Source organism: Vombatus ursinus, unplaced genomic scaffold (assembly GCF_900497805.2).
Source record: "Vombatus ursinus unplaced genomic scaffold, bare-nosed wombat genome assembly UNPS02014959.1, whole genome shotgun sequence".
NCBI classification, from domain to species: domain Eukaryota; kingdom Metazoa; phylum Chordata; class Mammalia; order Diprotodontia; family Vombatidae; genus Vombatus; species Vombatus ursinus.
Genome location: NW_020954737.1, coordinates 7401213 through 7427673, shown reverse-complemented (window position 1 = coordinate 7427673; position 26461 = coordinate 7401213). Strand labels below are relative to the sequence as shown.

General features: G+C 39.4%; 2 protein-coding genes across 8 annotated transcripts in view; one reads left to right on the top strand and one right to left on the bottom strand.

Moving 5' to 3' along the window:
- The window catches only part of LRCH3 (leucine rich repeats and calponin homology domain containing 3), a 160344-nt gene extending 150602 nt beyond the window's left edge, over positions 1-9742 (top strand). For 4 of the 5 annotated variants that reach the window (XM_027845198.1, XM_027845196.1, XM_027845197.1 and 1 more), the window contains one exon: positions 6922-9742. In XM_027845198.1, the coding sequence (XP_027700999.1) occupies positions 6922-7047 (126 nt within the window). In that variant the 3' untranslated portion in view covers positions 7048-9742. Of the gene's footprint in view, positions 1-3399; positions 5300-6921 lie in introns of those variants that run through there. The other variant, XM_027845199.1, reaches the window with a different exon arrangement.
- An 11868-nt stretch (positions 9743-21610) lies between these two features.
- The window catches only part of IQCG (IQ motif containing G), a 75355-nt gene continuing 70504 nt past the window's right edge, over positions 21611-26461 (bottom strand). For all 3 annotated transcript variants that reach the window (XM_027845252.1, XM_027845251.1, XM_027845250.1), the window contains 2 exons: positions 25716-25817; positions 21611-23114 (listed from right to left, as the gene is read on the bottom strand). In XM_027845252.1, the coding sequence (XP_027701053.1) occupies positions 22983-23114; positions 25716-25817 (234 nt within the window). In that variant the 3' untranslated portion in view covers positions 21611-22982. The remainder of the gene's footprint in view (positions 23115-25715; positions 25818-26461) is intronic.

The window sequence follows — 26461 nt, the reverse complement described above, 5'->3', positions numbered from 1 at the left end:
AGTTCCCTACCTGAGCTTTGAATAAACTAATATTTGTATTCAAAATAATAGGTACTCAACAAAAAAGAAGACTCAGTGAATGCCAGAATTTTTGATTCATAGCACTTAATAATTACTGATTGATTGATGTATTTTGAAGAGCTGATTCTAAAATATTTTCTTATTTAATAGTTTAGTTTTTTAAAATAATATTTAGATTGTTGCCTGTTAATAAGAACATCGGTTTCTGTATTTTGACTAGTGATTATCACTATAGAAATCCTCATTCCTACAACGTGTTTATGTTATTAAATACTTTTAATTTGTTGTATTCCCCCTCCCACATTCTTTTCACAGGTGTATTACCAGTTAGGTTAAATACTGCTTTTACAACTGCAATCTCTCTTTAATCATCCCAGTGTCCTAACAACATCTCTCTCTATTAGAAAAGTTTTCATTAAGAAAATTATTTTTTATAATGTATTTATAATGTTTCTTTAAAAAATGTTTCTTTCTTCTGTTAGTCTCCTGGTGTTTTTTGACAATTATTACTAAGGGTTATTATCAGTTCTTGTTACTGTTAGGGACTGAGTTTCCCAGTTAGATACTTACTGCTGTCAACCCCTGAACAGTTTGTAAAGGAAAAACATGCTGATAAAGCTGAGTATCCTCAGCTGCTTCTAGAACTGTTTTATTGTGTCATTGCTTAATGTTAGCCATGATTTGTCAAAATGTATGTCCTTAAATGATCAAGGATTCCCAACTACAAACCCTCCTGGATCAGTATGGGAGTTGGGCAAAGTTGATGTTTTATAAGTTATCTTTTGAAAGGACTGAATTCCCAAGCCATTTTCAGTGAATTTCAGTGTCATCCAAACAAACTCAAAGGAATTCTTTTTCTATTGAATTTGTATGAGCACATTGAAGGAAATAGAATTATGGCTCTCGCCAAGCTTATCAGCATTCTAAGCTGAACCCAGGTTTCTAACATCTACCCAAATAGATATCATGAGATAGGAGAACAAGATGGATTCCACTTCTTTGACTTCATCTTGACCTCCACTGCCCTCAATTTGAGTCAGAGGAAAAAGTACAAAAGAGAACTTGTCATTTGTATAGCTTCTGTATCTCAACTTATGTGCTCATCTTCAGATGAACTGTTTATTACTAAGGGATAAAAGTAGGTACCTTATACTTTTACTAATCCTTACTCAGAAGAAGAACTCTTCAAAGAGAGCAGAATAAGCCATTATGAAAACTCTCATCTACTTAATAAATTAGATCTCCCAGAGCTCTGGATCCCCTTAAAACTTGGCTCCTTTACCTGCCCCTTTAGCTTTCTACCTTAGCACCAAAGAACTGTTTTCTATTGTTGATGTTGGAAGGCTGATCATGGTCTGCAGAGGTATGGACCTATTTTTCAAAATACTTATGTTTCAAGCTGGTAAATGATTTATTTGTAATTCTCTAAGAATGCATCATCATTTACGTCTATATATTCCCTGTTCTTCTGTAGCTTTCATTGGTTGGTCTTTCTGAAATATAAAGATCTTGAACCTTATGATAGTAAGAAGTCTTGTCATACTAAATAATATGTATGTTTTTACTTGTTCCCATTTCTGCTTCTATTTGACTTGAATAGAAAGTAAGCTTCCATTTGGTTTAATATATAAAGCTTTCAAGTTGGTGTATGTGTATATGTGTATATAGATATATATGTATCTGTGTATATATATTCATGTATAACATATATGGATATATTCTATATCAAAAGGTTTGTATCAGTTGTTAACTTCCAAGAAAATTTGTCCTTTTCATCCCTTTAATATTATTCTTTTAATTTAATTTAATTAATATAATTTCTTGAATTCTTCACCTGTAAGAAAAATGGATTTGACCTATCATTCTGTGACTTTGTGTCACATAGATGCCTTTCCAGCTCTAATGTTCTGTGATTTTCTGATTCTAGGTATAATTGAGCTAGTTTTAGTTATAATGGGCCTGATTCTCCCAGTAAGTTGATTTTCTGGCCATATGCTACTGGCTCTTTCAGGACAGACATTTAGTAAACCACATGAATTAGAGGTGTTCATACCATGGATTTTGTAATACTTTGATGACACAACATAGCATAATAGATAGAATATTGAACTAAGTAAAACCTGAGTTCAGATCCTAACTCTGATGGGGATAATATCATCTGTCTTTAGTACCTACATCACATGATTGTTATGAAGTTCAAATTATAGAGTGCGTATAAAGTGCTTTGCAAACACTGTATATGTTGTGGTAAAGAGAAGGTAGAACTATAATTTCATGGGTGTACAGAAATCCCAGTGAGGAAACTCCCTTTACTAAAACATATCAGCAAGTACCCTGCAGTTTGTAGTTCTAGAAAGTTTCCCACAGAACTGAGAGGTTAAATGACTTGCCTAGAGTTGCTCGTCCAGTATGTATCAGAACCCAAACTTGAACCTAAGTCTTTGTGATACCGAGGGAGGCTCAAGGCTCATTCTCTATCTTAACTGATCCTATCTATTCCATGATTCTCTGACTTGCCCTCCTCTGCTCCACCTGCTGACCTCCTTGGCTTCCTCTAAGTCCCAGATAAAATTCCATCTTTTACAGGAAGCCTTTCCCAACCCCTCTTAATTCTACCAATTTCCCTAAGTTAATTATTTCCTATTTATCCTGTATGTAGCTTACTTTGTAGATATTTGTTTGCATGTTGCACTCCCCCCCCATTAGATTATAAGCTTCTTGAAGATAGGAACTTTGTCTTGCCTCTTTTTGTATCCCTAGCACTTAACACAGTGCCTTGCATATAGTAGGTGCTTAATAAATGTTTACTGATTAATATCTGCTACTCTATGCTGCATCTCAAAGGACTATATAAATGTCACTTATTATTTGATCTCCAGATCTCTTGATTTCCTTATTGTCTCATACCTAGTTGTTCTTTAGGGCTTCGATTTTTCCTTCTCTAGCACACCTTGCTTACTGCCCCATCTATTTGTTAGTCCCTTCCAGAAACCATTTCTTATAGTGGGGGTGGGGGGAACCAAGAAAGGCTTGCTACAGCCTCCTCTAGCCCCTGACAGACATAAACTTCATTTAGCATAAAAAGATAGCATACACCTTTGCAAATTATATTCTTCATGTCCTGTAAGTCTGGAGCAAGCCATTTTTACTCTACTTACTAGTAGAATCAGGCCTGGGTAATTATAGGGATTTTTTAAATGCTTTTTTTAAAAATCTTTTCATTTACTTACAATTATAAAAAGGAATCTGGTATTATATGTATGTTTTGGAGTATAACTGATATGGTTTCATGATATAATTCTGTACTAAAGTCTGTACTTCTGACCCACTGACTTTGTTTTTCTGTCTGTTTTCCTTTCCTGCTCACACTTTGGACAGGACAATCTTTGTTCCCCTTCAGACATCCTTCAGCTAAACCTCAGCGTTAAAAGGACTGTTGAAACACTTCTTTCTCTTGGGGCACATTCAGAAGAATCCTCTCTTATCTCCTTATCTGCCCAGCTTCTGGGCTTTGTGGCATTTTACTGTACTTTAATGCTCTCTCTGTGTATGTTCTACAACTGGGTTTTTCACTCTAGCTGAAAAAAAAGTCTTCCAATAAGTGTCTGCCACATTCATATTTGCTGAATAGGAATTAGAGAATAACTTTATAGTGACCTGACCCCATTTTCCTTGTTTGTTATTAAAAGTGCGATAGACACTTTACATGATATAAATCCTTAGCCTATTTTTAGACTAAAAGACTTACATAGATCTTAACTTCCAAAAGACAGGGACCTACATTTTTACGGGACACCCATGTAACCCATGGCAGTAAAAATGTACCTTCCTTGTAAAATACCCAGCCTTACTTTGTAGTAGCATATTAACCACCAGAAAAGCAGTGATACCATTTCTTAGGTTATGTCTGGCTGGTTTCTAGTTGCCACCTGACCCAAGTCAACAAAACTGCTTTGCTGGGTTTCTGCACCTAAAAATTGGGACTCTTCTGCTATTTGTATCCATGGATACACATGTTATTTGTTGTCTCTCTATTTAGCAAACAAGGAGATTTAGCACTGGCAAAATATATGTATTTTTTCCTATATATAAGCCTTCTATATACGCCGCCATTTTAAGCCCATAACATAAATTCAAAATGAGAGGCAGTAAGCAAAGTAATTTAACTGAGCTTTTTTGCTTCTGTATTGTAGAAAAGAAAGTAAAAGTGTCTGGACTTGTTGCTGATCCAGACTTGCTCTGTTCATTATCCTGGACCAAGATCTATTTCTGCCTCCTTGGACTATAGACAGGAGCCTATGACATTTGTGAAAAACATTAGAGCTCTTTTTAAGTATCATGTGAGGCAGAAGCTATCCCATTGGGCATCCTCAGTATAGAGGAGAATGACACAGAAGTTCTGTTCCTTTTAGGCAGCAGCCTCTGCTTTGGGTGGGAAGCAGGGAATTTGAATTCATCCTTCAGAAATGTTTAGCATTTGCTCTTCAAGCCCTGCTGATGAGAATATTAAAGCACTACCTCATAACTAAGCTTAGATTATTGACATCATAGAATGCATTCCTGAACATTTACTTCAATCATTCTCATGAGCTCTTTTATTAAAACTTAGACCATGTAAGAAGGAGGGGGAGAAAATATTTCAGTGAAGAGAAAGTAGTCGTTTTGGGGATACTTGGCATTCTTATTTGAGATCTGACATTCAGCCCGAGTGTCTGTTTGCTTCAGCTTTCCTCCTTGTTAGATAGGACAATTATTGGATGAAGGAATTTGTCATTACAGCTCTGTTTGCACTGTTGACAACCAACCACAGAAATGTACTCAGCTACTTAGGGTACTTCTGTAAATATTGAACACTGGTGCCTTCCTTCCTATTTTTAAAAGTGTTTTATTGCTTATGATGATGGATGATTGAGACAGTGATCATTCTAGCAGTTTTTCTCCTTTAAAAACAAAACCAAACCTCTCAACTGTAATTATAAAACAGCATTTGTTTTTATTGCATTTTGTATGTAGTTATGACCCTAAGGGCATTGGAAATAACAGGTGCATCATCTAAACATATAATTCTAAACTGATCGCACTGAGTGCTGTTCTATAGGAGAGGGACCCCCAGGATGGTTGGCTTTATTGAGAAGGCTGCCTTCCTACTTGGGAAAACTGTCTGATCTGAGAAGAAAACACTGTAGAGAAACTCCTTCTAGATTTTAATTCATCCACTTATAGATATAAACAAATATTCTAGTTTTACAACACTGCCAAATATTAGGCATCTTATTTTGCCAAACAAGAAAAAGCCTACTAAATCAGAAACATAATTAAATAGCATAAATATTAATAACTGCCATGAAAGAAAATGTTGTATTTTTAATTATAACTGTTTACTAAGTACAATTTTTGTAAAACTTCTTATTAATAACACTGAGAAATGAGTGCCTGTGAAAATTAAGCAAATGAATGCACAGGAAAATCACCTTTTTTCATTTATAGATGCACTTAAATTATCAGTGGAGCCAGATAGCTTCCTTGTGTTCTTTTAGTGTTGTGTACACTCCATTTCTCACCCAAGCAGTTTGGGCATATAGTTAAACTTTGTTCATTAGGATTCCCCTAATTTGTGACAGGAGGCCTGGAAGTACCAGGGAAAGTTTCCACTTTGAGCTCATAGGGAAAGAGCCTACTAACCACATGTATTTTGGAAGCAGGACTGAACAAGGTATTTAAAGCCCTTCAGCCCTCTACAAGTACACATGTGCAGACGAACCACTGACCTATTAACCTCAAATTATTTTCAGAAATTTGTTATGTCCTTTATAAGATAATGTTTTGTTAATTTAGTTCTAATCACTATATACACACTTAAATCCTACAAAAATACACTTTAACAAAAAGCTGTAATTCAAATTTTTCCCTAATTCAGCTTGATCTCCTGCCCCTCCCTCCATCTGCCTATTAATCTCAGTTAAGGAGAATTTACCTTAAATGAGTAAGTCTAAAGCCCAAAAGCTCAAACTGTACTTCCTTCTTTTCTTATAGTATCTCTTAGAGTAGTAATACCCAAGTTTCCAAATACGCAGATGACAGTCTACCTCATGTTCATTGCTCCCGGGTTTGTCAGAATTTTTGTATGAGCATCTCTGACGTAGCTGGCATGTAATTTCCAAAGCACTTCCTTGTAGTGCATTAAGAGACAGTGTGGTGCAATAGGAGGAGCCAGAAGATCTGAGTTTACTCCCTGCCTCTGATGATAACTACCTATGTGACTTTGGGCAAGTCATGTAGTCTCCCTGGGCCTCAGTTTCCTCATATGTAAAATGAGGAGGTTGGACCAGAGGACCTCTAAGGTCCCTTCCTAGTCCAGATCTTTGATTCGGTGGTCTCTTCCAGGTCTCAGCAAATTGTCAGAGAGTTTAAAGTTTTTCTGCTTCAGGTGTCTACTCTTATATTTGGATCTTTGTCATTAAAAAAAAAAGAAAAAAGTTGTTTCTTCTATTCCAACTGTCATCCACTCTTCCTATGTGATATTCCTCTTAAAAAAATGAAGTATATGCCACTTGTCCACTCTCAGTCCCTTCCAGATGTTCTCTTTGCATTGAATTTTGTTGATTAATAAAATGACTGTCATTGGAACATACTAATATGTAATGGTGGATATATATTTAGCCTGTATAGTTATCCCTCTTTAATTTATTAGAATAAATTATCATGAATAATTAGTTGTGAGATACAATCCATGCATTTGATTTTGTATATTTTAGTTGATTTTCTCATGTCTTAGCATTTCATCTTTCAGTTAGTAAGTGGGCAGGGTTGTTTTGTTTTGTTTTGTTCTTTTAAACTGTGGTGTTCATTCCATTTTCTTTTCTTTCATTTTTTTTTCTGTGTTATGTTATCCCCTTTCAGGAGCGATTATGTTTGCCTCTCCATATTTTAGAAGAAAAAGGTTTGACCCAGGTAGCAGTGACCGTCCAGGCCCTCCTTGAACTTGCCCCACCCAAGCAACAGCAGCACCAGTTGTCTGCTGTGTAAAGACTACCAGGACCTTGAGGGTTTGTCTTGGCCAAGCAGAAGAGAGAGATGATGTGACTACCACTGCCAGGCATCTGGTTTTTTGAAAGTGTGTATGGGTGTGTTTTCTTAGAAGGGAATATTTCCAGAATTCCTGACAGGAATGTTTTGCTTCATTTCTCCATTTTAGGGGAGATCATGCCATTTGATTTTAAGGAATACTCTGGCCTCCCTTATTTGGTCCTGTGGGAGGATTATTGTTGAACTAGAAGAATTACCGGCCCAAACTGACTACTCAGCTTTAATATGATGTTTTATTGTGCAATGGGTTACTTTAAGATACCCAATAGAATTTCCTCGAAGGAACACAGTTTGGTCCCATTAAGACTCAATCATGATACCTTCTTATCCTCTTCCGTAAGTCCTACAAAAAGAATTAAGTATTGACTTTCTGAAGTAATGTTCCATCATTTATTTGTTTTTTCCAGTCACACATGAGAATCAGTTAAACTAAAAGCCATGTTATGTCATATCAAAGCCAGAACAAAAATAGTACAGTGTGATTCATCACAGGTGCACGTAGATGAGTCTCCTCCGAAGAATCTGCATATAACATGATACAGAGGGTAGAGCTTATCTGCTCCTAAGCCCGATGCCCCAGGTTTGCCCCCCTCCATCTTCTCCCACTTCCACTTGTGTCCAGACTTTGTAGGAAAAAGTTCTATCTATCAGTTGACTGGAGTCTTTGATTATTTTTCTGAGGCGGCAGATAGATCTTTGCAAACAGGTTCTCAATTCTTGAGGCTTAAGAAAAAAGATCCTACACCATCATTCCCATTCCCATTTTTTTTCAGAGCCATCACCTCTTCATTACAGTCACCATAGCACTAGATGAGAGAAGACAAGGCAAACACTCCCTGAGTCTTCAAGCTAACAGAATGCCTTGAAAAACAAGCAGAAAAGTAAAGACAGTCTTCAGTTCCTTTTAGGTCTAAGCCTATGCTAATTTCCATAGTTGAATTTAGTTATGGGCATCTTAGAAAAGTGGGGAATCTACTGAGAAACAGCATGCTACACAGAAAGATCAGTGGACCTGAAGGCCTGGGTTTGAGGCCCAGTTCTTCTGCTGGCCTTGTGGCTACGGCTAAAACACTCACCTCCCTGGGTCTCAGTTTCTTCATCTGTAAAAGGAAAGAGTTGGACTAGATAATATCTGTTTTCTTCTAGCACTGATATTCAGTGCTCACCTGTCCTAAAGATATCACCTTGTTTTGAAGTCTGTCACTGAAGAAGAAACCTTTCAAAGGACCCTTAGCCAGTGACTTAAGCCTGACCCATTCGCCACTTTTACTATTAACCTCATTGCCAGTTCTCTCATAAGTTAGATCTCTCAGGATTAGCTGCCTCTGTAAACCAAATTAATAGGGTCTGGAAGGGATGAGGAGCCATCGTCTAGATTCTTGGATGTCAGTGTGTGGCCTTAGGTGTGAGACTTCATTTCAGTGGCATAGTCCTCTTTAGATCGTGTGCCTGTGTTCTCATCCTGCACGATTCTTAGCTGTCTATTTCCCTAAATCCTCCCTAGAAGGCCCATCCATTGCATTAGACATGGTCCTTTGGTTTTCTTCAGAGCCACCCTAGCCATCTGCCATCACTCATTTCCTAGGGAGTGTCTTTATGCCATATCTCATGCATGAAAGTATTCTTGATAATATGTCACAGCCTGATCACCCAAGCATGCCAGTGATCAGAAAACCTGGGTTTGAGTCCCAGCTGAGCTACTACCACTCCTCTCCCTGAACCTCAGCAACCCTATCTGCAGAGTGTAAGAATTGGATTAGATGATTTTTAGGATCCCTTCCAGCTCCAAATCCTATGAACTTTTGGCAAAATAAAAACCCTCTTATTCTAGCATAGAAATCTGAAGCTTAACAATGTGGGTCATTTAGACCAGGTTTACAATGGAACAACTATTCATGTGTTCTGGGATGCAGTGGAGTCTGATTCTGAGCTCAGAGCTACACCTGATGAAGGTGGCTGGTTCTCAGGGATGAGCAACAGCAATGGAATAAGGGTAGTGGGAGCCAGACCCCATCGTTTTCAAGAGTCCACACAAACTCACCACACAAACTCACCAACCATATGACTTAGAACTTAAGATTTATGCTTGTGTGAATTTTGTTTGTGTACTGACAAACTCCCACAGCCAGAGATAAAGAGGTCTATAATATTGAAATAAAAATATATCCAAATGCAGGCACTGGCACCTAAAAATCTGTATGACCAATCCCTGTCCCTATACCCACTTAATCACATTAAGGAGTAGCCTAGTATAGTAGAAGTAGCATTGTTTGGCATTTAAGGATCTGGGTTCAAATTCTGGCTCTCCTGCCTTCGACCTTTGTGGTTTTTGAGAATTCACTTCACTGTTCTTCTGTAAGATGAGCATCTTCATTTATAAAATGAAGGGGTGGTTCTTTCCAGCTTTAAATGCTGTACTCTAGATCTCCAGGATAAAAAGAGGTACCTAAAACAATGTCTCAGCTATCCGTGTATTTAACATAGAACATATGTGAACTTGCTGCAGCTTCTCATTGCATTTTGAGTCAGGGTAGGAATTTTTCTGTCTCCCTGCAGTTTTTTTGGTTGTAGTCATGAAAAAGAAAAATGTCAGCTGTGTTTTAAATTGTATTTTTCTGTGTCAAAAGCAAGAACCAGGGGCAGCTAGGTGGAGCAGTGGATAGAGCACCGGCCCTGAAGTCAGGAGGACCTGAGTTCAAATCCGGCCTCAGACCAAACACTTGCCACTTACTAGCTGTGTGACCCTGGGCAAGTCACTTAACCCCAGTTGCCCCCACACACACACAACAATCATGTTTTCTTTCCTGTTGCAGCATTTGGAGCCTGTTCTTTCATCTGACTTAGGGCCTTTATGTTCAGAGGAAGTGGGAAAATATTTATCATTTCCCTTATGGCTTATTATTTTTAAAAAGCACAACTAATTAAATAATTCATCATCTCTGTTACTTTAGAAGCTTCACAGTATCTGGTGATGTGTGCTTATCCAGATGAATTCTAATGCTTCTGTAAAAAATGGACTTTTAAAACAGGTATAGGAATGAAGGAAAATGTGGACATTTGAAGACCTTTTTTTTTTTTTTAACAAATAATACAATGAAAGAGCTTAATAAAGCATTTTCATTTGATCATTTCAAAAAATGTTGTAAACGTGTAATTAGTAAAGGAATTTTTAAAACGCTGTCATATATTTGTATGTCTGTAAATACATTCCATCATTTCTAAGAAGTATAAATATGTCAATATCATGTATGTTATTTTAAATTACCTATATGTTGCCATTAGTGTAAACTAGCACATTGATATTAAAATAAAAACCTGAAACACTTAAGTAGCATGAAATAAAGACTGATTTGAAAATGTACTATCAAGCATAGCTTCCTTCACAGAGATGTGAGTGGCAAGTATCAGATTCCCTGAGTAGAAGATTAAAGGAAGTACCACACGGTCTTCATGTTTGATATTTAACATTCAAAACGGAATTATTTACGGAGTACTGATATTGGACATGAGAATTGATGTACATGAAACATGGCCAAAGTATTTGCATCGGTAAACCAAAGAAAGAGCATGTTCCAGGACATTATTTTGTCAGTGTTCTCTAATAGCAGGATGTCCCCATATCATCAAATCAAGATTGCTGACAACCTAATTAGCCTGAAAATTTCCTTCTTTTGGCTAACCACTTAAAGGTTATGAGTTAAGGGTTCCACTTGCCAAAATATCTCAAATGTTGACTTACCAAAGCATTTTTTCTCTCTTACATGACGGTTGTTTTTTACCATTAGTGTTATTTCTCTCTTTTATACAATAAAGGAGTCTTTAGAAGACTACTATGCCTAAGCTTCCTTAAAAGGAGAAAGAACCTTTGTAGGTCTCCTAGATTTCTTCCATTTGGTTTAGCAGTACATACCCAGTATTCAGCAGCAATGCCTCTTCCAGAAGAATATAAATATTCTCATATAAGCAATGCCTCTTCCAGGAGGTTGTATGTGTTTTGTGTTACAGCTGACCATAGGAAAATATTCCATTACCCAGAATGTTATGTGCTGAAAACACATGCCATAAAGGCACCAAGCAGGGATTGCTGGGAGGAAAGTTGGAGAAGGCTTGAATAACATTATGCCAATAAGGAGGAGCAAAGAAATTTTATTTACCAGCAAGAACTGTCTGAGTTGAATGGGACCAGCTGCTGGGCAGGAGGTTCCATTAGTAAAGAAGCAATGAAGTCATTAAGAAGTTTCTACATTTTAACAATAGGTTTTTTAAAAATATAAGTTGAACTAGGCAGTCACAAATTGCTCTGTTTTTTTCTCTTTCCACTCTGTGCAACTTTCAGAATGTCTTTGGAATGCTTTCTGTCACTCCCCATAAACTCAACTCCCCCCCAAGTAGAAGTTATCCCTTATGCCAAATATGTACAGTCCAGCAAAGCAAATAAAGATATTGGCCATATCTGAGAATGCACGTCCGGTTGTATTCCTCCAGTCTGTCACCTTTCTACCAATTCGTCATCTGTGTTTTGAAGTCATAAATAGTTGTAGCTTAAAAATTCTGAAGTCTTTCACAGTTGTTCCCCTCATGTCATGACCATCGTATAAATTTGTTCTCCTGATTCTTGTTCACCTCACTCTGCATCAGTTCATACACATCTTTGTGCATTCCTCTGAATGTCATATTTCTTGTTTCTTATGGCACAACAATGTTACATTGAATTTATATACAATTTGTTCAGCCATTTCCCAGTTGATAGCTAACTGATGTTTCTAGTTCTTTGCCAAGGAAAAAGTGCCATTATAAGTATTCTCATATAAAGCAGCTCTTTCCCTCTGTCCTTGAACTCCCAGAATTACATAATGGTACTATCACTAGGTCAGAGGATTTGTACAGTTTCGTGACTTGGGGATTATTGCTCCCCTTTTTTTTTTTCTTAAAAGAAAATGGTTCAGCTAGTTCATGTCACCAACAGTACATTAGTTTGCCTGTGGTCTCATAATCCCTACAGCAATGGCTATTTTCTTTGTCCTCATTGCCAGAATGATGGATGTGATATTGAATCTCAGAGTTGTTTGATTTTCATTTTTTCTTATTACCAATGACTTGGATTATATTTTCTCTGTAGTAGTTGGTAGCTTACATTTCTTCATTTGTGAAATACCTGTTCATCTTTTGACCCACTTTGACCAGTTATTGAGAGATGATCAGTCAGTCAGTAAACATTAAGTATCTACCTAGTATGAGTCAGGCACTGTGCTAAGTGCTGGGGATACAAGGAAGAGCAAAAGGCAGTCCCTGCCTGCAGAGAGCTCACAATCTAATAGGAGAAGGCAACATATAAAAAGAAGCTGTAAAGGAGGAGGAGAGTAAGGGAGGGGGAAAGTTCGTGAATTCCACTGTCTATCCCCAGCCCCCACCTTATATGAAGGGTCTGGGAGGAGTTCTCAGATGTTGATACTCTCCAATCAGAGGAAAAGAAAGCAGCTGAAAAGAGATTTAATTTGCAGTGTATTTTCACCTCAGAAATTAACATACTAGGAATTGGCAATTGTTTTGATGATTTCTAGACGAGTGATGGAGAAAATGTTAATAATGCACATTAAACTTTAAAATAACAGGAGCACTTTTTTTTAAGGCAATTGGGGTTAAGTGACTTGCCCAGGGTCACACAGCTAGTAAGTGTCAAGTATTTGATCTGAGGCCGGATTTGAACTCAGGTCCTCCTGACTTCAAGGCCAGTGCTCTATCCACTGCGCCACCTAGTTGCCCCTGGAGCACGTTTTTTTGAGAGCCAGATAAACATTTTTTCAGTATACCATGGTATATAAGTATTGATTCTATGTCTTGGATATTTGATTTGCTGTGAAGATTTTTTCCAAATTGTTTCACATCTGATTCTAACTGCAACTAGTTTGCTTGTGCAGAAACTTTTCAATATTATATAATCAAAATTATTCATTTTACCTTTTTTAATCATATCTTGTTTAGGTATTTTATTATTATGGTTGTAAAAGAGATCTTCCATTGTCCTCCAGTTTTTTTTGGTGATTTGATCTTTTGAATCTAATTCATTTCTTATTTCTTATAGTTTATGACATAGTATAGTTAGTCTAAATACTAACATCTTGTCATATACTATAAAAAATTACAAATGAACTAATTTTTGCCAGATTGCTTTCCAGTTTTCCCAGCAATTTTTATCAAATAGGGACTCCTTACCTCAATAGTTGGTATCCTTAGATTTACCAAAATCTAGTGCAATATGCTTTATTGCTTTTAGGTTTTCCTTAATCTGTTCCACTATACACTTTTATTTTTTAGCCAGTACCAAATTGTTTGAATGATTATTGCTTTATAGAATAATTGAGATCTAATACTACTAGGTCTCCTTCATTGCTACTTTTTTCATTATTTTTCCTAAGATTCTTTGCCCTTCCAAACCCCTCAGTAGTTTGATTGGTATAGCTCTGACATGTAAATTATTGTCAGTAATACCAACATTTTTATCGTACTTCCTGAAAGCACCTAACACAATGCTGACCACAGAGGACTCAGTGAATACTTGTTGATTTTATAGAACATTTAACCTGGATGTCCTCAACTGTGGGATGCACAGTTTTGATCAGTATCCATTCAAAACCAGAGATTGTGAGCCCTCACAAATATCTTACCAGAGTAACCACTAATTCAAAGCAAAAAGACATTTAAGTAGCTTAGTTAAATACATGACAAGGAAAATCCCACCCCAACTGTCCCCTCCCCAATATACAGAGCAGTATACTCTCCCACAAGACATTATACCACTGGTAGGAGAGTACACATGGCCTAAATAACATACTCTAATGGTGTCCCACTGGAAGACTTCTCTGTCTCTGATGTTGAGACTTCTTTCCCTGCAGAGCCATTGAATCTTCAGGTCTAGTGATGTCATCATGCTGTGAGCTGCCTTCTTAATTCTGGATCCCTCTATTGGTCTGTTTTCTCTGCTGCATGGCTATTTGCTAGTACTTAGGATGACCTAATATGGTAGTTGTGGGGAAGGAGGGTCATTTCAGCCCTTTTTGCTCTTAGCTATCACAGCTTTTTTGTAATTCAGACATATAGCCATAGACAGCCAGCCAGAGAAACCTTTAGGCATTTAATTGAACTTTTAATTTCTGTTATTCTATCTCACTCTTTGAATTCATTCTGCAGTTACAGAAAATTGCTTTAAGTCTCATCATGCTCCCTGACCATTAAATTTGAAATACCTTTTGGGATCTTCATTTATAGAGACTTTGGAGGAAGGTCATGTAATTGGTCATGTTTTTGGTCAAGTTTTTTTTTTTTCCTGTATTACTTTTTGACTCTGTAATCTGCAGATGGAGATACCACAAATCTATGGTAGTTAAAGCCATAGCAAGGAGATAAAATCAATATGTTAACAGAAATGCTAATTAAAGCAACTCTGAAGTTTCACCTTACACCCAGTAAGTTGGCAGTGATGATAAAAGATTGAAATAATGTCAAAACGGCTATGAGAAAGCAGGAACATTAATAGACTGGTTGTGCAACCATGGATTGGTCCAACCCAGGGGTGGGGAATAATTTTGAGTTACACAAGAAAAGGGTTGAATTGTTCATACTTTGACTCAGAGATGATATTACAGGGCATAAATCTGAAGGAGGTAAAAAATAGGCCCCATATGTACCATATTTATAACAATATTGTGTATGTGTGTGTGTGTGCGCATACAGTGCCAACAGTTGGGTTCCTGTCAATTAAGCAATGGTTGAATAAATTGTGGTGCATGAATGTAGTGGCATATCCTAGAAACAATGGCTATGAGGAGTGCAGAAAAATAGGGAAGACATATATAACTAATATGGGATGATATAAGCACAACCAGGAGGTTGAGAATCAGACATGAGCAGATTGTTTAATTCATGAGCACCTGCAACAACAGAAATGCAAGAAAGCACCCCAGAAAGATACAAGAAATGATATAAATCGCTGTAGGAAAGAAGGGCGGAAAAAACTACAAAGAAAAAGATACCTTACCATCACAATAACAAAATAACAACAGAGGACAATTAAGAGATTTCCTTCTAAGAGTGCACAAGGAGATGAGTGAAAATGGAAATCTAATAAGTGAGCGTGAAGGAATAGGTCTAAAACATCATGGTCTAAACCACACACCACACCACCTATAGGTGAATCAATGTTTTTTTGTGGGACTTGATTGTAGAATGAGAGGGTGCGTAACTATTGTATATCTACTGATCTAATAACTACTGTAGTATCTGAGGAGGAATAGAGCCTACGAGAGAATGGATGAGGTGGCAAAGGGAAGGAAATTCAGTGGGGGGGGGGTCCCACTGAAGAATGCTCCCATGGGGGAGGGAAGGGAAGAGATCCTATAATGGGATATACAACCTTACAATAGCTAAAATTTGCAAGGATCTGATGCTGTCTTTGAAAGAGTATTGTTCCTGCGTGGACTACATTTTGCATCAGGAGAAGAATCAGAGATTCTGGGAGCAATTGACACATAGAAAAGTGGGAAGACCTGGACCTAGAAAGGAGATTTTTATGACAAATGGGGTGAAAAAATGATCACAGGGAGGGTAGAGAGTGGTAATGAATTACAGAATATTATTACCATAGAGTAATACTTCTAACCTCTCTACCTCCACAGGAATTAGAGTGAGGCACAATGGTGGGGGGAGGAGGAAGGGGTTACAAGGTAATTCTAGAGAAACTATTTAGAAAAGGGAACTCAAAATAGATACCCTAGAAACTTCAATGCTATGGGAAATACAAGGACTAAAGAAGGAATAAAAAAATCAAAGAACCAAAGTCTGAAATAGGCAGAAAGGGAAGAGAAATAATAAAGAAAATGAGTGAACAATTATTTTTAGAGAAGGATGCAGAAAATAACATTAAAAGCTAGCAAATTAGGGGATGCTCATCAGTTGGGGAATGGCTGAACAAATTGTGGTATATGAATGTAATGGAATACTATTGTGCTATCAGAAATGATGAACAGGCTGACTTCAGAAAAACCTGGAAAGACTTGTATGAACTGATGCTGAGTGAAATGAACAGAACCAAGAGAACGTTGTACACAGTAACAACCGCACTGTGTGATGACTTTGATAGACTTAGCTCTTCTCAACAATGCAAGGATCTAAGACATCTCCAAAAGATTCATGATGGAAAATGCTATCCACATCCCGAGAAAGAACTATGGAGTTTGAATGCAGATCGAAGCATACTATTTGTTATTTTTTTTCTTCTGTTGTGTTTCGTTTCCTCTTTCTGGTGATTCCTCCTATTGGTTCTAATTCTCCTTTACAACATGACTAATGTGAAAATATGTTTAATAGAAATGTATATGTATAGCCTGTATCAGATTGCATGTCATCTTGGGGGGAAGGGGGGAAAAATTTTAAACTCAAAAGCTTATGTAAGTGAATGTTGAAAACTAAAAATTAAATTAATTTTTAAAAATAGTACACTGAAAAAAAAGCAAATCAAATTGAAGGGTAGGAGACAAAGGGGTGAGGGATATATTTGATTACATAACAGAATTAGGGGAAGAATTAGCCAACTAGCAAAACAGAGAAAAGGAATAATATGCAAGACTAGGGAAAGGGGTCACAGTCCAACCCTAAGGCTCCCACCCACTTCAATGTAGGGAGCTGTTGGACACTCACAACTAGACTATTTCTCTCTTTCTCTCTCTCTCTCTCTCTCAAAATTTATTTCCAGTTCCAAATTCTCTTTCTTCCTTTCCCCTTCCACATTCATTGAGAAGGCAAGAAAAACAAAACCCATTACAAATATGTATAGTCATACAAAACAAATTCCTGTATTAGCCATATCCCCCCCCCAAAAAAAAAAGATGATATGCTACACTGAGTCCATCAGGAGGTATCATCATCTCAGTCTGGAGGTGGGTAGCATTTTACATTCATGAGTCCTTTGGAATTACAGTGAGTCATCCATTGATCAGAGCTACTAAGTCTTCCAAAGTTGATTTTCTTTACAATTTTACAGTATTGCTGCTACTGTGTCGGTTGTTCGTGTTCTGCGTACTTCACTTTGCATCAGGTTCATACAAGGTTTCCCAGGTTTTTCTGAAACCAGAACCTTCATCATTTCTTTTAGCACCGTACTATTTATTCCATCCCCTTCATAACTTACTCAGCTATTCCCCAAATGATTATTAAATAACCAATTATTGGGGAGATGCAGGGTTTTTTTTTCTCTTCCTATTTCCTCATTCTCTGTTAGGCCAAGCCAACATCTAAAGGACATTGTTGTTGGATGAGATTGCCAAAATCCCTGAGGTATATGCCTTTCCATCCTGGGTGGGAGTTTGTTGTCCCACCCAACTAAAGAACCCTATGAAGAATTTAAGGTGAATTCTGGCCCACTCAGCCAGGTCTGAGCAGAGGTGTATCTTTTATCTAGATCGCCCTAGATAGGGGTAGTCTGGATAAGAGATAAGTCTCTCTGACCAAGATTGAGTGATCAGTCACCCCCAGACTCTAATTAGAATAAGCCCACATCTGATTATAATATTCATTGTCTCATTGTTTATTAACTAATTAGAGTTGATTGCCACCCTCAGGAACACCCACTCTTTGAAGGGCATATAAGCATTGAGTGGGTTCCATGAGAAGTCTTTGGCATTTGAGAATGTCACTGACCCCTTTTATTAATTATATGCTAGCATGATTAATAAAATGATTAATTACCCAGAAACTATGTGTCTCGAACTTTTTGTACATCACACTACCAACATACCTATATATTTCCTGTGCTCACTAAGACCTCACTGGATCCATCCATCCTTATTGTTGAGGTGTAGATGCTAGGGGTGTTGAGACCCCGAAATCGCAACATGCAGGTCCTGCCTGAATGAATTTGACCCAAGTCCTCTTTCAGTCAAAGACAAGGTTTTATTAGAGGAACCATACAGGCCAGACTCTTAAGGAATCTGAACATTAGTGACACCTGTAAGGACAAGTGGGTATGAGGAAGTCTCAGCATTTTAAATGGGGGCCAGGATGGATCTTATATACAGCCAGGTAATTTGGGGTGACCAGAGGAGGGGCTGGGAGGAGGATCCTGAAGCTGGGGTGACTGGGGGAGGAGTTTAGGGAGAATCCCAGTGGGAGTGTCTGGGAGGTTGAATGGGTTCATCCAGGAATAGATAGTGGAGGGCCAGGCTTCATCAGGGTAACAAAGAACTGGAAGATAAGGAAGGTAGAGGTTGAATAGGGTCTGGATAAGATCAAAGAGGGAAATATACTAGGCTTCACTAGGGAATCAAAGGGAGATGGGGCATAGGTGATAAGGCCAGTTGATAGGAATAAGAATAAGAGATAAGGAAAGGCCAGTTGGGGGGATTACAGCCTCAGGCAACCACTTGAGACTTCTTTGATAGTTCAAAGAAAGTTTAAGGGTTTTCTGGGGCCAGTAGACAAATGAGACCCAAATTTTTTTGGAGGTGAGGGGTAAAGGTCTCAGCTTGGGCCCATACCCCACACTTACTCCCTATCCTATATCTGTCCTCCCTTTCATGGCTAAACTCCTAAGGCCATCTACACGTGGTGCCTCCCCTTCCTATCTTCTCACTTTTTTCTTAACTGCAGTCTAGCTTCTATTATTCTACTGAAAATGCTCTCTTCAAAGTTAACCAAATCTGAGGGTCCCTTCTCAGTTTTCATCCTTCATGATCTGCAGTCTCTAATGCTGTTGATTATCCTGTCCTCCTTGATACCCTTTTTTGCTCTGATGTTTTTTGTTTGTTTGTTTGTTTTGGTTTTTTACTCTAGTAATGTCCTGGTTCTCCTCCTACCTGTCTGCCCACTACTTTTCAGTATCCTTTGCTGGATCTTCATCCAGGTCACATTGCTAACCATGGTGCAGTTGTTCCACTGGGAACCCAACTAGAACTGACTAGTTCCAGTTGGGCAATGCTGCTCTTTCCTTCTTTCCCTCCTTCTCTTCCTCTCCATGGGGAATCATAACTTACATGTGGTTGCTGTGCCCAAAGGAATATAAATTTCTTGAAATAAAGTTCTGGAAAACTAGGCTTTGATAAAACCCATTGGGATTCAACTTGACTATGCCTTAAACCCAAATCACTCTGGCTCTCACTGGCCAATAATGGGCCCCAACCCAACCCTCAATTTGTCATTGTTTGGGTTTTGTTGTCTCAGAGTGAGTGTAAATAACCATTGTTTCTATTTTGACCAGAAACCTTGAGGGTCTTACCCTCTCAGAATGATTTTTTTTTTTTAAGTAGGTAAAAGAAGTCTTTTTTTTTTGAGGGGGGGGACTTCATTTCTCATCTAGCCTTAATCACTGAATGAGTATAGCCTCAGACAAACCGAGACCTGGGAAAGACCTTAGCTTAAAAAGGCCAAGGTCTCCCACTGCATCCAGGGCCATCTCCACTCATCCCGATCTGGATCTTGCCACTGGACCCAGATGGCTCTGAAGGAGAGAGTGAGGCTGGTGACTTTGCACAGCCCTGCCTCACTTAAATCCAATTTATTTGCAAGTCATGGCATCATCCTCCTGGTCCTCTTCGTGGTCCTCTTCAAGAATGAAGGACAAACAACAACAAGCTAACCAGGTCAAATTTGAACTCAGATCCTCCTGACTCCAAGGCCGGAGCTCTATGCACTGCACCACCTAGCTGCCCTAAGAAGCCTTTCTTGATCTCCTTTAATCTCATTGCCTTTCCTCATATGTTGTTTGTATGTAGTCTCCCCCTCACCCCACCCCCCACCCATTAGATTGTAAGCGTCTTGATGGCAGGAACTCTTTTTCCTCTTTGTATCCTCATCACTTAGTACAGTATCTTTCACAAGTTGTTGAGTTGTTTCAGTCATCTCTGACTCTCTGTGACCCCATTTGGGGTTTTCTTGGCAAAGAATTGGTTTACCATTTCCTTCCCCAACTCATTTTACAAGTGAGGAAACTGAGGCAAATCAGGTTAAGTGACTTGCCCAGGGTCACACAGCCCATAGGTGTCTGAGGCCAGATTTGAAGTCAGGAAAAAGACTCTTCGGGATTCCCAGTTCATTACTCTATCCACTGCGCCACCTAGCTATCTTTGACATAATAGGTGCTTAATAAATGCTTGACCTAAATTCATATAAACTGATTCCTGGGTAGTGGCTATAGGCCTAATCAATGACCTGGAGTCTGGGGAGATCAAAGACTCTCTTCCCCTTTGGGATCCAAACCAGTGGAGGAATTCTGTTGATGCTCCTCCCACGTATAGTTGTTTGTGAGGCAGCTCATTAGAAACATCATATGCCCTCCATTGAACTGAATAAACAGATTGATGCCCTTATAATAAAGGCAAAATGGAATGGATCCATTGCCAATTGGACATGGGAGTCATGATGTCACATTGTGTTGAGAATCCACTTAACTTAAGGACAGGTGGCTACTTCTCTGCCCAATGGGCTCCTTATACCAATGGAGCACTCACCTATCCCACATGGCCCCAGACCTAGCCCTAGCAAATAGTCCCTGTTATCTTGCCTCAGGGCAAAAATCAAGTACTGTATTTTTGTTGTGTATTGTTTAAGTAAACTTGACCTACTTTTGTTAAGTCTGGAATGACCTACAAATAGGTCATTTCATTCCAACATTAGAACCTAAAGTGCCAGAGGAAAGGCTTGAGTCAAGCCTGGCCAATTGTACAAGTCCGGGCTGGAGTAGATGAGAATGAAGGAGCAGACAGCTGGCGTGAGGGAAGGGGAATTGTTCTTCCGGTAGTTAAAGATTCAGCGTCCTCCGTACAACAAGACACAGAAGGGATGGGGGTATGCTAGCCAGCTTCGGAGGAAGTTTAGGCAGAGGAATGGTGAGATTCATTCACGAAGGCGGGTTGACCCCCAAGGTTCTGGCATACCTCTTGCCTGCCATGCGGTTATGTCCAGGCATCTGGAAGCCTGTCTTGCAATAGGCATGAGCAAGAGGTGGTGTGTTTCAGGCCAGCAGGAAGCTGTGTCCTGGAGCCAGTTCCCTGCAAGCCTGGTAGAAACGAGGCCCCCGAGGTGTCCAGAAGACGAAGCCAGGAAGTGATGTGGAATAACTAGTTTAGTTCTAGGAGAACATGTACCCTGCTCCTTTTCAGTAGAGAAGTGGGGGATTCTAGATACAGAATATTGCATACATTATGAGACGTAGTTACTGAGTCAATTGGTTGTTTTTGTCAATGGCTCATGGTGGAGTTGGGGGTGGGGGTAGGAGTGGGCAGTGTATCCAGAAATGACTGTGATTTGAAAACAAAAATAAAAAGCATAAATAAAATTTGTTTGGTGCAACTAATGACTTTTGTTTTGCCTTCCTGCCAACATAAAACTTACTACCCTCCCTATGGAAAAAACTGAAGTCAACTTGTACTTGAGGTACAAGTAAGGGGGTGTACATAGTAGTATTTTTAATATTATATTTTATGACTGCACATATTTTGAATGCCAGAAAATCCTATTCTCCATTAACCTTCCAGAGGTTAGTAATGATTTTCAAACTTCCCTCTGGGAAACTACTAACAGTTTTCTAGGTAAGCAGTTAAGGGTTAGATGATGGGGCTGGGGATGGGATGGGTGGGAAGGATTATGGTGTATAGAAATGGGATAGAGAGTAACCACTTGCCAACCAATGGCAAAGAAAAAAGAAGCCTATAGGTGGGGTAAGTATGAGGGAAATGACCTTAACATCAGAAAGGGTCCTGTGCAAAATATTAACCACTCACTACTCTATACCAGGCCCCAGCTTTCTCCTCAACCATAAAATAATCCACTCTATTTTCCAGAATTAGAGACCCTATCAGAACACACTATGATAACTGCACTTTATAAACTCCCATTTCCCAACTCCTTTATTTGCCTTGGGGCGATACCATGCTGCCCACTTCTGTCCAGCCAGCAGAAGACCCAGATCAGTCAGTGTAGAGGGCATAGGCCGGACTGACCCAATGTGACGATGTACTTTCAACATCATCATCTCTCTGAAGAACACCCCTGGTAGCTCTTGGCGGGAAGAGGGAGAGGATGCATTTGACCACAGCAGATATGCTTCATCTCTGGGAAGGACAAGAGCAAGAGTGGAGACCGTTGAGATGGCCCCCATGAGCACAGTGTGAGGGAGCTTGATAGTGCTCTTGAGGGGTTGTCACCCTTTGGGGAAAGAAGTTCAGGGAGCAAAGACAGAAAAAGGAGGAACCATGAAACAAGCTTCAGTGGAGGAAGCTTCTGGGGAAGGAGAACTAGGAGAAGGGTGATTTAACAGAAAGATACTGAAATACACACTATACCACATAGACAAGAAGACTAAATATACGTATCTGTGGGCTGTGAGTTTTATCCCCTAAATTCATTGTTGTTATGTATTGCTAGGTTAAACTACTGAAAGAATTTTTCTTCACTATAAGTGAGTTGGAATAAAATTAGACACGGACACAATATTAACTCCAGTACTTTCAGTGCATCATCATTAAACAATTTTGCTGTAAATGGGCACAGAAATTGTTTGTTCTAGTTGTACTGGTGTCAAAAGAGAAAGAAGTCTTCCTGGAGCCCCTGGAAAAGGTCCTTCTCAATACAAGGTCAGATTACAGAAGGCACTAAATCGACAGAGAAATCCAAACTTTGTCCTAAAATAAATCATCTGGTTTCAGGACTTAATTTCAAAAGAACAACGTGAGGTCATCAAGGACCCCGGGTCGGTCCTGGCCCTCCCCAAAAGGTTATTTACATAAAAAATAACATCCAGCTGGCAAGGTTTTCACCCCTTGTAACCCCTCCTTTCTACTGCCCAACCCCCTGAAAGAAGAAGAGAAAAGGAGCCAGAAAAAGCACCATCATCTTCTCTTCTGCCGTTGTTGCTTCTTCCCTTTGCCTTTCGCCCCCTTGCCATCATCTTTGTCCTTCTTAGGCATCCTGAAATTGCCCAGTTCTCTCCGTACCATGGTGCCTCTCCACCAGGCCTGAAGCTAGAAAGTGGAGGAGAGAAGGAGAGATGGTGAGGGGCATGTCTGTGATGTCCCCAACAAGCAGCAGCATTTTTCATGACTAGGAATTATTCCTGGGAAAATAAAAAGCTATTATCTGAACATAAACACATATGCCCCAGCAGCACAGTGTGCTTTGAGAACCCATCCTTTATAGTGTTGTATGGTGTATGGGGCTCAGCTTTGGACTTTCTGGTCAGATTTTCAGAACTCTGATCAGGCCAATTTTTTTTTTTGTTGCTGTTCTTTTGCCCTTTGAAGCACCTAGCTGCCTCCTTACAGCATGATACTCAACACAAAAGGTTTAAAAATACATACAAGAGATGAAGATAAACATGCTTCAGGGGCTTGGGAACTCACTTGGTTTAAACTTCATTGAGAAACCATGGGCTTCAATCAAGACTAGATTTGGAAAAAATGGCCTATTTGTCAAAGGTTCTCTTAATATCCAATGTGACACAAGTGTGGCCTCATGCTGAAGAATTACAGAATCCATGTCAAAATTGTTTGAGCTCAATGCCAAAGCCAGTAAAACAAGCAAATTCAGCACAAATTTTAATGTTACGTATTAAATATTTTGAAGTAATAAGAAGTTGTAGAGCAGAAATCAGCAAAGATCGTCCAGGTGGCCAACTCCAATGGACACAAACTCTTCTATTGTTGCCTTCCACTGCAACCTCTAATCACCTCTGTTTTTCCTCCCCAGTGGCTTCCCTTTTTCAAGTTTTCCTTCTCTTCCAAAATTACCATGGCATAAGTGGTTGGATTGTGGAGCAAAATAGTATTGAGTTTCACTGTCATTCACAACACATCCTTACGTATTTCCTGCTCTGTGGCAAACCAAGATCTCTCTCATGAGGAATGTTTATTGTCTGGGGTGGGTATGGCCCCTTTTGCTGAGGGATGTAGGCTTTGTGTGGCTGGGCTGATACAGCAACTCCAGATGGATGCCCCGGTCCCCTTGACTGGGTGCTGAGGCGGGGAGTGTTATATAAAAGAGATTTGTTGACTGTCCAAGGAGAAGTCATCTAGTCTCTGGAGCAAGAAGAAACTTTCTGCTTCTCTTTTAGGAGCCCTCCCTTTGGAAATCTTCTACTTCCCTGACATCCAGTAAATAGGTGCAGAAGGCATTTCTCTCCCCACCCAATATAATCAGCAATCATGGCTACAAGTCCGTGGCAGAAGGAACATATATGCTGTTCTAGGTGAACCTAAATCCCTGGTGCATTCCTCTGTTTGCTGCTTTCTTCTGGAATACAGATTAGCAAGCAGTGTTCTTGCAAAGTGGATATTTCCAGCCTTGGAAGGAGCCTCCATGAGCTCCAAAATCAAATGCCAACCAATTTGAGGTAAAGGAGCTTTTTGGAGAAGGTGGCCACTGCCAGGTCAGCCTGTAGTTGGTGAGTTCTGGCTAGCCAGAGATCCTTATCTTGGAAGGTGCACAGACCGAGCAGGTATGATAGGACAGAGTATAACCTTCTCCCCAAGCATAGGTTAGATCACCATCCTTGAAAGGAAACAAAGGTGTTCCCAGGACGTGAGTTGCCAAGGCTTAAGCTGTGTCTCTCTGGACAGAGCTCTGTGGCAGCCTCCAGCCATACTGAGGTGGCTTTCTGGTCACCTAAGGGCATAAAAAGGTACCCCCCCCCATAAAGTCTAGGCCCTTCCGAAACTTGGAGGATGTGCTGAGACCAAGCAAATCACCACACCCTACTACCCTACCCTGCTGACCAGGTGTTATTTCCATAAGGAGATCTGCAGAGATGGGGATGGGGAGACATCTACCCAAGCTAAGTGGTACAGTATCCTCACTGAATATCCTTCATATGTTGGTTAAGTAAAACTCCTTTTGTTAACTGTTGAATAACCTACAAGTGCTTCTTTTTGTTCCAACATCAAACTTGAACTAAAAGGGTGATGGTCTGAGTCAGGCTGTCCCAGCCCATTCCCTGCCAACAGCAGATCAGAAGCAATGTGAAGTATCCATATTTGTTCAGCAGTCCCATTAAAGGTTTTTTTTTTTAATTTGTTCTTGTTTTTTGTTTTTGTTTGTTTATTTTTTACTTTTCCCAAGCAGTATGAGTATAGGGTTAAATGAGTATTTTACATTTTTTGTATTTCTTTGGATGCATCTCTGAGTCTTTTACATCATAAGCAAAGGATTCTTTCTGTGGTGGAAGAAATAAACTACGGTCTTCTACCTGATATATTGTATATTAAACGCCTTTTTCTAGAAGAGACCTTGTAACTTGCATATGGGGGAGATCTTAGCCATGAATTAGATCCAGAGATTTTCCCTAAGTTCGTTTTAGAGATGTCCTGAAGGTTTGCTTTTGGGTAAGAACATAGTGAGTCAGAAAGAGACAGAGTGAAAGAAGCCCGACCTCCCCCTCCTTCTAACCCCCCCTCCCCCATGTGGAGTTAGAGCCACTCAGGACGAACTTGGTCCTCGTGTGCCCAGAGCTATCTCTCCTTGCGGGCCTGAGCCCACTGGTAACAATTACATTACTCAGTGACTGGGCTAACTGTGACTTTTTATTAAAAAGCCATTATTATGCATGTTAAAAAAGTTTCACTTTCTACCTTTATGATGCTCTTCAGTTCCAAGGCATCTTGGTCTATCTTCTTCCTGGCTTTCTCCTTTTCTAGACGATCTTCAATAATGACTTGCTCAAACTCCCTTAACTGCAAAGACATACATTAGTCAGATGTCAGCGCATCGCTGGCCACACCACAGTCATTCACTTTTAATCTAAGATCCAGCCCAGTGGACTTGAATTGAACTTAGGTCTGCTCACATCCTCCACATCCCACCCACTGACTCTTCAGCCCTTGCAATCTGTCTGTCCCCATCACTCCACTACTGCTATTTTGTTGTTGTTGTTATTATTATTCAGTTGTCTCACTCTTTATGACCCCATTTGAGGTTTTCTTAGCAAAGACACGGGAGTGGTTTGCCATTTTCTTCTCCATCTTACTTTACAGATGAGGAAATTGAGACAAAGAGGTTTAACTTGCCCAGGGTCACACAGCTAGTAAGTGTCGAGGCCAGATTTGAACTCAGGAATCGTGAGTCTTCCTGATTCTAAGCTAGTGCTCTATCCACTGTGCCACCAACTTACTACTCCTACTCCTACTACTCCTACTACTATTACTACTACCATTACTACCACCACTACCACCACCACCACTACCACCACCATCACTACTACTACTACTACTACTACCACTACTACCACTACTACCACCACTACCACCACTACCACCACCACCACCATCATCACTACTACTACTACTACTACTACTACTACTACTACTACTACTACTAC